At 40.9% G+C, this 14,156-nt stretch overlaps 1 protein-coding gene across 1 annotated transcript; it reads left to right on the top strand.

The window, feature by feature from the left end:
• The first annotated feature begins 900 nt into the window (after positions 1 to 900).
• LOC135161811 (uncharacterized) lies at positions 901 to 6,163 on the top strand. The gene is made up of 2 exons (XM_064119735.1): positions 901 to 1,492; positions 1,558 to 6,163. Exons 1-2 carry the CDS (start codon positions 901 to 903, stop codon positions 5,736 to 5,738), a joined length of 4,773 nt encoding a protein of 1,590 aa, XP_063975805.1. The 3' UTR covers positions 5,739 to 6,163.
• Positions 6,164 to 14,156: the final 7,993 nt, after the last annotated feature.

The following is a 14,156-nucleotide window of genomic DNA, read 5'->3' as shown; positions in this document are numbered from 1 at the left end:
ATTTAAAGAAATAAATAAATAAAGGGTTTTTTTTTATTAATTTTAGGAAAATGGTAAGGACTAGGAAAAAAAATTTTTAATAGAAGTTGTAAAGCATCAAATATTGCATAAAAGTGATTTGTTTAGAATTAAGATAATCTCGGGCAGTTTCAACGGAAAATAATTATCGGAAAACTCCGGCAATGATCGTAACCTGTCGGTCAACGGTCACCAGCCGAAATCTATCACTCATCTTTGAAAAATCACCCCACTCACCTAGAGTCTATCATCGACCTTCACCGCAGAAGGTTCGCTATCGAAACTCACCGCGAAATCAACTAAATTGTACATCAACATAATTTAACCGTACATCACCTAATCAACTTGTAAAGACTGTAATAACCCGCATTGAAATTGACCACGCGTTTTAATAAATTAACAAATCGTTGTGTGTGATAATTTCCGTGAGTTAAATTCTTTACACAATCAACCAGTTTCCCTGAAATCTCCGGATCCACCCTACTCAACTGTTCCCTCAACAAACATATGGTCCTTCGAGCCGGATACCGGGATTAAATTCAGTGAAACTGCGAAAATCAACGAATAATTAGTGCAAATCAAGTGATTCAGCATAGTGAAAATCAAAGGAACGCCTCGTTGTGAACGGGTTTCGGGGTTCACACGAGCAATTCAACGGATTTTGAGAGTAATAAAATCAAGACAATAGGTGTTTGTGAGCGAAAGCAGACACTCGAAATCAAAACAACCGCGCTAGGCAATACACGGTTAATCCCAATTCAAGGGCAACGTTATCTATCTCTCTCTAATCCGGGTTACCTTCAACGAATTATCGACACCTCAAATATCTATCAAAATTAAAATCTGTTTAATAATCTCCGGTCGGTAATTGAGAACATCAACATGCCTTCCGAGACATTGGTCGATAACGAAGATTTGTTCGAGGATCCAGAGAACCAGGGAATCATCCCTGAACTGCTCATCACCACCGAAAAGGGTATCAACAAGGAGCATCAACCAAAGACGAATACTGGAGCTATCCCAAAGGACAAACCAGTATACCCACATATCAAAACTCGAGAGAGCTGGGCAGACATGTCAGCTCCCCTGAGTAAAAAGGAGGAGTTCCAGACGCGACTTCTCCTACGCAAGGCATCAACAACAGAGACATCAACAAAGGCTCCTCCGAGAAATAACTGTGCCTTCTGCACAGGAAGACACTACATCGCGAGTTGCGAGAAGTTCATCGCACTCTCACCAATCAAACGAGTCGACATCATCATCAGCAAGCGGTTGTGCTTCAACTGCTTGGGGCCACACCTACTGAGCAGGTGCACCTGCCTGAAGAGCTGCTACAAATGCAAGGCCTTCGGACAGGAAAAACGTCACCATACTCTACTCCACGGAGGCCACGTGGATTTAATGGAAGACGCTGGGCAGCTGACGAAGTTCAACCTGGCAACACCAGCGCCCACACCAGCGGCAGAGGAATCGAGTGAGTGAATTTCAATTACCGTTTCACAACTCGTCCTCTGTCTCACTGATCCATATCACCAACAGCACATCAATTATCGAAATCAACGGATTCAACGGCCACTGAGAGGATTTACGCCCCCCTGAGTCAAGTCGAAGAATCAACTCAACAGCAGAGATCAACTGCAACAGTGAACCTCAACAATCAGCGGATCAGTGCGCAAGAGAACATCAACGAGAATCAGAAATCACCAGCCATCAACAGTAATCAACGGCACTCAACGCAACCATCTGTGCTGCTAGCCACGGCGCTAGTAAAAGCAGCATCACCACGAGGATATCTGATCGACGCCAGGGTGCTAATCGATCAAGGCTCAGAAATATCGTTCATCACCGACAATCTAGTTCATCAACTCCACCTGAAACGAGCACATTCAACGCTCGAACTAATCGGAATCGGTGGAACACCTTCAGGGACCACGAGAGGAGTGGTGCCAGTCGTGCTGCACTCACCGATTGGAAATCAACAAGTTGAAATCACCGCACACATCTTGAAGAAACTCACCACACGACTGCCATCATTCTCATGTTCAACGGCGAGGATCGGCTCACTACAGGATCTTCAACTAGCCGATCCAGATTATCTAAAGCCTGGACCAATCGACATCATTATCGGATCAGACAACTATGGGCGGATCATCAAAGAAAAGGTTATCAAATCGACATCAACTCAACTAGTTGGCCAACAAACAGCATTTGGTTGGATAATATCAGGTCCAATCAACTGCCAAGGCTGTTCACCGAGAATCTCCTTAACTGCAGTACGGAGTTCCGCGAACGAACAGCTACTAGAGCTTCTCCAAAAATTCTGGGTCCAGGAAGAAATCAACAATGCAATGGAGTGTCATGAGCTATCACCAGAGGATCACCAGTGCGAGATGCACTTTCAATCGACGCACTCCAGAGACGAGACCGGGCGCTATGTTGTGAGGCTCCCCCTGAAAACCTCAGCAACAGCCCTCGGTGACTCGAGGCTCAAAGCAACACGTCAACTACACTCGGTAATGAGACGCCTACAAAAGGATGGGCCGTACTCAGCCCTGTACAAGGCCTTTATCAGAGAGTATCATCAGTTAAATCACCTTCAAGAAGCACCAGAGACTCCAGAACCCTCCCCAGCCTATTATCTACCGCACCACGGGGTTCTGAGAGACGATGCCATCACCACGAAACTACGAGTCGTATTTAACGGCTCCAGCGCGAGCTCAACAGGAATCTCATTGAACGACATTCTCTATTCTGGAGGAAAACTGCAAGTGGATGCAGTCAACGTCCTCACATGGGTGAGGAAACATCAGTTCGTTTTTGGGACAGACATCGTGAAGATGTTTCGCCAAATTCGGGTTCATCAAGACGATTGGGATCTGCAACGAATTTTGTGGCTCAATGAAGACAATGAAGAGATCACCTATCAACTGACCACAGTCACCTATGGGCTCAACTGTTCACCATGGATATCACTAAGAGTCCTTCAACAACTGGTGGAGGATGAAGGTCACCGCTTCCCAGCAGCAGTAGAGACACTCAGAAAAGGTCGCTACGTAGACGATATCTACGGCGGTGCCGACTCCATCGATCAACTAAAAGAAATCGCTACTCAACTACAAGGACTTTGCGAAGCCGGTGGCTTCCCACTCCAAAAATGGAGCAGCAACTCACCAGAAGCTCTTCAACAATTAGGCCTCTCACCACAGAACTCAACAGTGCATTTCGAAGAAGCAATCACCAAGGTCTTAGGCCTTTGCTGGCAGCAGTCAACCGATACATTCAAATACAAGGCCAAGAACTTCACCTCAAAGACGTTCACCAAGAGATCAGTGCTATCAGAGATCGCCCAAATCTTTGATCCACTGGGATTCATCGCTCCAGTTGTCATCCTTGGCAAAATCTTCATCCAAAGTCTATGGAGATTGAAACTTAAATGGGATGATCCCTTGCCAACGGACTACGTACGACAATGGAGGAAATTTCGAGCGGAAATCAACGAGCTAGATAAGATCTCAATCCCGAGATGGCTCAGACTGTCAACAGAATCGATCAACATACAACTCCACGGGTTCGCCGATGCATCCAAATCGGCAATGAGCGCAGTAGTCTACATCAGATCAAAGAAACTCAACGAACCGACCTCAACAATCATCGTATGTGCAAAAACGAGGGTGGCACCACTCAAAGAAATGACCATCCCTCGCCTCGAACTCACCGCTGCACTACTGCTCACCCGCCTTGCAAAGACAACTCACCAAATGCTAGAACTCAACAACGTGGAAACTCACCTCTGGTCAGACTCATCTGTTGCTCTGGCGTGGATAAGCAGTCATCCCTCACGCTGGAAGGAATTTGTCCACAACAGAGTAGCAGAAATCCAAAAGACGTTGCCAGAAGCAACATGGAGGCACATCAGTGGAAAGGAAAATCCAGCAGATTGTGCCTCAAGGGGGATCTCAACAAATCAACTCATCGAACATCCACTCTGGTGGTCAGGACCTGACTGGCTTAATCTAGAGCCAGACCAGTGGCCACAATCAACAATAGACGTCCCTGCAGAGGTCTCAATGGAAGCGAAACCATCACCAGCTCATCCAGTCGCAGCTGAGGTCAACGTCAACGCACTAGCAGAGTTGCTAGACAGATACTCAACACTATCAAAGGTGCTGCAAGTGTCAGCGACCATCAACAGGGCAATCAATAGGTTCAGAAGGCAACCAACACCCCAGACACCAGTCCTCACACCTGACGAACTCAATAAGGCTCGGCTATTCTGGGTAAAACTAACACAAAAACAATTCTTTGCTTCAGCAATAAGGACCCTCAGGAGAGACCATCAACTGCCAACGGGACATCAACTTGCCAAGATGACCCCATTCCTAGACGAGCTAGGAATCATGAGAGTCGGAGGACGACTCAGAAACGCTCAACTAGACGCTGACGAGATGCACCCCATCATACTGCCTCGCCAGTCGCGACTCACCACACTGGTCATCAACGAAGCTCACCAACGAGCACTCCACGGAGGAACTCAACTCACGTTGGCAATCACCCGCCAAAAATACTGGATAATTGGCGGCAGAGGCACTGTTCGATCCCACATCCTACACTGTGTCATCTGTACCAGATATCGGGCTCAACGAGCCCAACAGCTGATGGGACAACTTCCCACAGCAAGAGTATCACCATCAAGAGCATTCCTCCACACAGGGGTGGATTATGCTGGTCCAATGCCCATACTTAAGTGGAGACCAACAAATGCTCAACCAGCCGCGGTGCACATCGCAGTCTTCGTCTGCCTGAGCACATCAGCAGTGCATCTGGAGCTGGTCACGCGTCAAAGCACAGACGCATTCATCGCAGCATTCAAGAGATTCACCGGGAGAAGAGGAATCCCCCAAGTGATGTATAGTGACAACGGAAGCAACTTTGAAGGAGCTGCTGGAGTCCTACATCGATTATACAACGAGGAATCACCAGAGAATCAACAAATCCAAGCTGCACTTGCCACAAATGGAACTCGCTGGAGCTTCATCCCACCACGAGCACCCCATTTTGGTGGCAAATGGGAAGCAGCGGTGAAATCAACGAAATATCACCTGAAACGTACGCTGGGAACAACGACACTCACCTATGAAGAGCTCAACACCATCTTGATCCAGATCGAGGCCTGCCTAAACTCCAGGCCGATCTCACCAATGTCTGATGACCCAGACGACCTTCAAGCGCTCACCCCAGGACACTTCCTGATAGGTGAGCCACTTCAACTGATCCCAGAGCCATCCTACTTGGATGACAATCCATCCAAGATGCATCGGTGGAACGTAATCACCCAGAAAATTCAACAATTCTGGTCAAGATGGTCAAAAGAATGTCTTCAACGATACCTGGCCATCTACAAGTGGAATCAACGCCAGGAAAATATCAAGGTTGGAGACATGGTGCTAGTGGTGAACGAAAACTTTCCACCAGCAAGGTGGCCACTAGCACGAGTCACCGCAGTTCACCCGGGAGACGACGGACTCACCAGAGTAGCGACTGTCAAGACAGCCTACTCAGAAGTAGCCAGGCACGCGGACGGTACGCCTAATCCAGAGAGGTACCAAACACGAGTCAGCACCTGGGATCGACCCATCACCAAACTCTGCCTGCTACCAACAGAACAACTGCAAGAAGATCAACAAGAACTTCAAGGGGACTCCCAGGAATCACAGGACTGAGAGATATCATCAAACAAGAACTCAACCCACCAGAAATCAACTCAGAAACTCGACAGTCAATCAACAGAATAAATTCACCACCTCCGATTGTGAATTGCCCCCGGGATGTTTAGAATTAAGATAATCTCGGGCAGTTTCAACGGAAAATAATTATCGGAAAACTCCGGCAATGATCGTAACCTGTCGGTCAACGGTCACCAGCCGAAATCTATCACTCATCTTTGAAAAATCACCCCACTCACCTAGAGTCTATCATCGACCTTCACCGCAGAAGGTTCGCTATCGAAACTCACCGCGAAATCAACTAAATTGTACATCAACATAATTTAACCGTACATCACCTAATCAACTTGTAAAGACTGTAATAACCCGCATTGAAATTGACCACGCGTTTTAATAAATTAACAAATCGTTGTGTGTGATAATTTCCGTGAGTTAAATTCTTTACACAATCAACCAGTTTCCCTGAAATCTCCGGATCCACCCTACTCAACTGTTCCCTCAACAAACATGATTTTTATACTTTTTCTCTTAAAATCAAAATTAACCGAGGTAGGGTTGCTAGCAGATAGGGGGTTATAGCAGATACATTAAAAAACCATAAATTGCTGAAAAATAGAGATATTTACGATTTTTTTTTGCAATTTACTCAGAAAATTATAAACGTTAATTCTAGAGATGATTTTTTTTTTATTGTTTGCAACAAAGTTATGACAATTTGAAATTTTTTCTTTTAATTAAATTAGCTGTCCTTGACGAAATTGATTTTGTTCTTCAACTAATGATTGCATTGTTTCATAAATTTCCCCTATGCGATTGATTTTTTCTTCTACCTGCCCGTTCCAAGGTGGTAGACGGAAATTTACATGAAGAAATAGTTTTAGAGGCGACGCCTTTGCATTTACTACGGACTGTCACGTACTTTAAGCGCATGCGCCAGTCAGGCTCAATGAGACCCTGGGTGTTTGCGTTTTTTTTGTCTGTAGTAAATTTTGAACAATTCTTTCGTCTTTTGATAATATTAATTAAAATTGTGAATGTGCTTTTTGTGTTTTTAAAAAAATTGTGATTATAAGTGAACAATCACCGTAAATTTGGAAAAGGTAATTATTTTAGTGATGTTTTATTATTCCGAGAAACCACAACGTCTATAGTTGCTATCTATTTGTTTTACAGAAATCATATGTATTTTATATAAATATTAGAAATTTTATATAATTCAGAATGATAAAAAATATGGAGAAATTTCAAGCTTTGAATATAAATATTGTTGTGTGTCAAACATGCGAGGTAGACTTTTTAAATGCTACTTTTCATTCCAGTTTTTCTTTTGTACAATTCAAATTTCTACCTTGAACAAATTGCCCAATAAATCTATAAAACTTAAAATGTTCAGGCGCATTCCGTAGAGTCTAATGAAATCCTAGAATTCCTTCGAATATTTTCGGAATATTGCTCATTTTATTTTTCAGTACTTTTTTCATTAACAATTTCCATCGTTTTGTTAAAATAACTCTCAATTTCCAGCATCTATAAAGAACCGCGTTAATCTCTTCATTGAAGGTAAACTCTGCGCGTAGAATTACTTTATAGATTCCTTTCCCTAATGATTATATTGTCCACTGCAATAATCATTTTTCAGCTTACTACAAAATTGTTTATTAGCAGGATTATTGCTTTTTTCTCGACCCCAAAACATTTCAAGTTCATTTTCCTATTTCTATAATTTTTCATCGCCAGTATTCTCGCGACCATCATTGTAGGAACATCTCGACGGAGATCCTTCCTTTCTTTCGATATCAGTGTGTTGTGTGTCAATTAAATTTCAACATGGATGACGAACTATTATGCAGTATTTGTGACAAAATTTTGCATAGTAACACCGACAACGTTGTTTCCGTAAAAGAAAAAGGACTAAAAAAATTGATTGAAAAAAGTATAGAGAAATCTGATAAAAAATTGGAATTATGGCTTGGACGATGTGAAATGAATTTTCATGAAAAATGTAGGAAATCATATCCTATGTCTACCTCAATTGCAAAAAAACGGAAATTGTCAGCAGAACTATCTTTATGGAATCCAACATCACCAGCAACTACGCCAAAGATGCCGTCTGTGTCAACTGCTCAACAAAATTTTGATTTTGTTAATCAATGTTTTTTTTGTAAATTGCCATTAGATCATAGGCACAAACAGGTCCATAGGTTGGTAATAAGTATACACAAGATCAGATACTAGATGTTGCGAGGAGAGAGAATAATGAGTTTGGCAGTGACTTGATTAATCGCATTGAAAACATAAATTTAGTTGACTGTAAAGCAAGTTATCATCATAAATGTTATATAACTGTCCATAAGACCGTAAAGGAACCAAAAATCTCTGCTCTAAAAGCACATACTGGTGAGATTTTTAACAAAATTTGTAAATACATTGAAGAAAGTCGCCAGTATCAATTTAGTTTATGGGAACTAAAAGATATCATGAAAGATGATGTTTTGAGTAATTATGTTTTATTTCGAATGTTAAAAGAAAAATATAACGACAATATCTTCATATCACATAATCGAGGTAAAGAGCCTATCATCTGTTATAAAAGATTTGCTATTTCTAAAATTTGCAGCGATTGGGTTTCTAATGAAGGCGATGAAATGGATAATTTACAAAAAGAAACTGTTTTGAATCTGGCTGCTAGGATACTCCGTCAGGAAATTTTAAAATACGATTATCGTGATGCATCATATTCGCCTGCATCTACTTTTCTTGACAATGTCGTATCGTCAATTCCGCCATTGCTCACTTCCGTCCTTGGAAACTTACTGTGTAAGAATACTACTCAAGAATGCAGTGAAAATTTCGTTATCAGAGATACAATAGCTCATTCCATTGTCAATTATTTACGTCCAAAACAATTTATATCATCTCTACAACTAGCAGCTGGTTCATATATACACAGAAAAACTGGTTCAAGACTACTTATTGATCTTTTGAATGCATTAGGTATTTGTGCTTCATACTATCAGATTCAATTGCATGAAGAATGTACAGTAATGTATCCTTCAATTTTAAAAGTTAATAGTGATAAGCCATTTGTACAATTTGTATTCGACAATACAGATCACAACGCAATAACTTTGGATGGTAAAGAGACTTTTCATTGCCTTGGTGGAATAGCAGTGTATACGCCTGAATGGTCTATAGGTTTTAAAGACAATATCGTAAAAAGCAAGAAAATGCCAAAACCTCAGGAATTAGTATCAAAACATATTATTTCACAAGTTCCATACGGGTCTTTCGATACAAAAGCCTTACAGTCACTAGAATATGTTGCGGTGGGAGATATTTTGCTGGGAAAGTCACCTACAATATCAACTTATTACTCAGCGCACCTTTGGGCCAAACTCTTTGACATTGACACCATACCGTCATGGAAAGGATATATGGAAGTTTTGTCTGCCGGAATTCCTTATACAATGTCACAAATTGTTTATTTACCATTGATTAATGGACCACCATCAAATTTGACAACATTAAACAGTTCTCTACACTATAAAGCAGCTGAAACCCGCAAGCTCAATAGACAGACATGTTTTGTTACATTTGATCAGCCATTATATGCTAAAGCTCTTTCGATAGTCGAAGAGTCAAATAGCGAAGTACTAAAGAATGTGGTGGTTCGTCTTGGGGGATTTCACTTATTAATGTCATACCTGGGAGCAATTGGTTACATTATGTCTGGAAGTGGAATTGAAGATTTATGGTCAACTGTATATGCACCAGATTCAGTGAAAAAAATGATAACGGGTCATGCTTATGCTCGAGCATTGCGAGCTCACATCATGTCATTCACTGCACTCGGTATCATCATTTGCAGAAGTTTGAACCCTTCGAATGAATTCCAAAACTGCATTAAAATCTTCTTCGATACATCGGATTCAGAACCTTCACTGTTAGCAGATTGTGATGAGGAACCACTGATTGCTGATACGTGTGAACGATTTGTACAACAGTTGGCGGTGATGGAAGGAAATGGTCCAACATCCAAATTATGGATTCAATATTTCAAAAGCATTGTTATTGCATTGCAATTTCTAGAAGCTGAACGCTTAGGTAATTGGAGACTACATCTACAAAGTGTGAAAAAAATGTTCTGGAAGCTGGACTTGATAGGGGTATTTTATAAAAACTCTTAAAATACTTTCTCTCTCTTCTGAATTAAGGTTTTCGAGGTGAAGGCTATTTGCGAGTCTTTCTATCCGTTTATCTACAGCTTCTGTCTCAAGCATGGAACATGTTTTTCTCGGTTTTTCTGAATAATTATCAATTTCCTCTAAATATTGCGCAGGACTATTCAGTTCTCGCTCTCTTTCGTCACAATTAATTATATAAATTGCATATAACTCCTTGATTATTCGAAACTAATGCTTCTCCCCCATAAATCTTAGCTCCCAAATTTAATCTGGGTAAATACCCTTGTTTCACGTCTGTATTCAATAGTTTAATTACTACCTTTTTCTTGCAACGAGCAGGAGTTGTTATTCTAGTTTGCATCAGTGGAATGGCGATTCCCTTATTATTTATATGCAACTTATCATCGGAGAAACACAGTGTTGCTTTCTCATCTCGTAAAAATTGTGCACCTAATATACCATCATATTTGATTGGGAAATCTGCACGAACGATTTGAAAATTGCAGGGAATGGAATCAAACGTAACTCGAGCCTCTCCAATTGTCTCATCACACCCTGGGGTGATTCCTCTCAATTCAAAACGTTTATCTGAATTTATATGGATACCCGATTTTAATACATCCTCCTTTAACAAATTGATGTCCACTCCGGAGTCAACTTTTCATATTTTGTAAATCATCATTCGTGATAGTGACACAGAGGAGTGTCATTTGCTCTGCCTGATTAACGTTAATCGATGTTTTTGGAAGTTTATCATCTGAGCTCAACCGAGTATTCTAAGCGTTAACATTTCGGAAACTACCACGACGGCAATTACGAGTAGAATTCCCGGTTATTTTGCAATTTACACAATATCCCGGCTGGAATTTACTGTGGGATTGACTCAATATGTGGCCCGTTTTTCCACATGCATAACAGAGGCTTCCGTTTCTCAATGAATTATCTGAGCCTGGCGAATGACTCCGTACAGCGTTGAGTCTAGCAGGGATCTGTTCCTGAGGTCGATTTTGCGAATGATATGGTCCGTAACTTCTAAAACGACGGAAATTACGATCATGGGAATTACGTGGATTGTTTGTCGTAGCTTGCGGATTGTTAAAAATTTTAACCTGCTCAAGTTTAAAAAGCTCATTCTGTTGCTCAATGTCATTTTGTTTTTCAATTGCGACTTTAACGACGGCTTCAAAATTTAGGGGTTTTTCATTTACAACGTGCGAACTCAATTCACCTCTCAATCCTCTAATGAAGCTGTTGCGAGCTCCTTCGTGTGTGGTAGCGAGAACACCGGTTGTCATGTGATGTCCTGCGGCCAGAATTACATGGATGGCACTATTAATTCACCATTTTATCCGCGAAATTTGAAAATGTATTCCGATAAATTAGAAAGTCAGGAGGAGGTCCAGCTAGGGAAGAATAACCAAGGAATGGAAAATAATGCCATTAATTGTGGAAAACTACCGGAAGTCATAAATCTCACGACTTGAGTCTGCCTGTTGGATTTATGACTCTCCAAAATTTATCTCAAAAACACTTTCCTCGAAAGTGGCAAAATAATAGATGGAAATGCATTCAACGGTCACGGTCGGGAAATTGTAAACCCTCTGTTACAAAATATTTAGAAAGGTTTCTCGCTACATGTGCCCCACACATGTTGTTTCCCTTGTTCATTATTCTGCTGGCTCAAAGGACCAGTGTTTCTCGCAACGTAAACATGACGTTGCATGGTTCCCTTGTTCAAAATCCATCCCTCTTTTCTTTTCCCCCTCCCATTTTCTTCTAGGAGTTATCCTCCTATGTTCCTTACGCACAAAGATTGCGCGCGCAACATATAGACGGGTGGGGGTGTATCACCCAACCCTTAGATTTAATTATTATTTTTAAGTTAGTCCCAATGTGGCAGTGGTTTCCACAACTTTGAGCTTCTCTCTTCGCCTTATTTAGTTTTACAGATTTTTATGTTTAAAGTCTTCTTGAAGTTTCAACAGAAGTTTAAATAAACTAAAGTGTGCTCTCCTAAGAGCTTGCATTATCGTTTTATTTATAATTAAATTTCGAACCCTGGCATCCGGAGAGTGAACCAGTCAACTTCGACGGAGTCCTCTTTAGAAGTTTAGCGGCTGACGAAGCTACGATTTTTAAAACTTTGGCGTTCAACTTGGTAAGAGGCGCCACTATCCTCCTGGTAACTCAGGTAGGACATAACAGCAATGTCAACAGGATATTTCTCCTGAATCAATTCCGTAATTCCTTGGATTAAAACGTTAATTCGCGGAACATAATCGATTATCTTCTCGTTGTTCTTTTGATAAGCTGTTGCAGGTAGGCCTTGCCACTGAGATAATGTTTGACGCGGCACAAAAGCTTGTTTTAAATTAGCAAAAATATTTTCAAGAGTCAGAGTAGCTTGATTCGCAACATATTGGCTAGCTTTACCGGAAATCTTTGATTTTACCAATTGTGTAAAGTACATGTGATAGGATGGAGGTGCAAGCGCGATTGCCTGTTTGCACAAATCAATGGAGTTATTCACTGGACTATTTTCTCCTTTAAAATGCGGAACCAAATTAGATATGTCTTTGATTGATATTGAGGGCTGTAACTGTTGAGTGCTCGAACCCGCCCGACTCCCTGATCCCGATGCTAAATTCTGTATTGTATCTGTACTGTTTGTATTGATACTCGCATTACTATTACTCACTGAATTCAATGAATCTCTAGGATTTCCCGTCGATGCAGATTCCCCCTCAGTTCTCATATTTCTACTACGTTTCCTGGGGTGCGGCATTTCTACTCTTAAAATTCTATCAATTCAAATAATGTATTCTAAATAATTTCGTTAAGTCAATTAAAAAGCTTCTCTCTTCTCTTAAACTAACTAAAACGAATCAACTGATCAAAATCTCTGAATTATTTGTGCTCTCTCTCCTTATAAGGTATGGACAGGCTGCGGCCTTTCATCGGAGTATCTCGCTATTACCCAGTAAAACCGCAGAAAACCTGGGTAATACCCTGACTTGTCCACCCTCAAATATAAATTTATATTTAAACTTACAATTTTGAGTTATGCCAAATATTGCGCTGTTCACTATAATTTTACTTGCACTTCACTGATTGACCTTTTGGAATTTCACTCAACACTACACTAAATTCTGCTCGGTGAAACTGTATTGACTTATCAGTAAGCTGATTGGCTGGAACTGCGTTGTCTTATCAGTAGGCTGCTTGGCTGGAACATTGGAACTCCCTTCAGATCAGCGCCGTTGTTGACAGAAGAACTATGTGAATTTTCGAATTCAAATTGCAAGTTCAATGGATGCGGCTATCCCACCGCTGTCCCAATTGTTATGTCCTCCCTAGGTAACTAGGAGAACGGTGGCGCCAGGTGAGTAATTTTAGCGCCAATCTTCGAATGTGGTTTCGTTAGCCGCTAAACCTCTAATGAGGACTCCATTGAAGATAGTAGATGAGGGGTTGAAGGTTGTATAAATAAAAAAAATTATCAGCCTAGAAAGCTAGGCGATAGAAGTGAAACTTCATGGATCTCGATGGGCACTTGAAATGAAAATACACACCCTAGCCAGCAAGTTTTATGAGATAGAATTACTTCCCCGATAACCGAAGCCACTATTCATTATTGGGGAATTTCTAAGGGTGTTAGGTTAATGAAAAAAAAGTTAGTTGACGTTTTCGCCGCCATTTATAAAAAATCTATTCATTCACTTCCATACTTTCATGTTCAAGAAAAGATACAATTGGTTTGTGATCTGACAAATATAAAATGAAAACTCGGGATTGTAAATTATTTAAATATCTTGAGAAAATTGCATCGATTGTAGTGCCTGATCTGGTTGTTGAGTCTTTGGGATTATTATTCATTTTTACATTAAATTTACTTTCTAAAAATTGGACAAGTGGTTGAGCTTCTTTCAAGGCAAAATTTACATTAAAATCACCACTTAAAATCATGGGCATAGTGTTCAAATCTTCTTCTAATTCTGCTGCGCCAGAGGCAGTATATGCCAATAATGCTCTATGTATAAATTTTATGATATCGTTAATTCTTTGGTTCGATACTGCAGCCAAGCCTTAATTGTTCTCTTGTTGATGAGACCACTCAAATGACTGGACTTGTGAATTTTCTTTTTCTTAATGTGTACATTGATGCAATGATCGTCATCAAGATGTCGTGGACGATGTTTCACCATTATTTTCCACTTCAACTGGAACATTG

This window comes from Diachasmimorpha longicaudata, chromosome 4 (genome assembly GCF_034640455.1).
Source record: "Diachasmimorpha longicaudata isolate KC_UGA_2023 chromosome 4, iyDiaLong2, whole genome shotgun sequence".
Classification (NCBI taxonomy): Eukaryota; Metazoa; Arthropoda; class Insecta; order Hymenoptera; family Braconidae; genus Diachasmimorpha; species Diachasmimorpha longicaudata.
The sequence above is the reverse complement of the archived record's forward strand: the minus strand, read 5'-3'. Positions and strand labels throughout refer to the sequence as shown.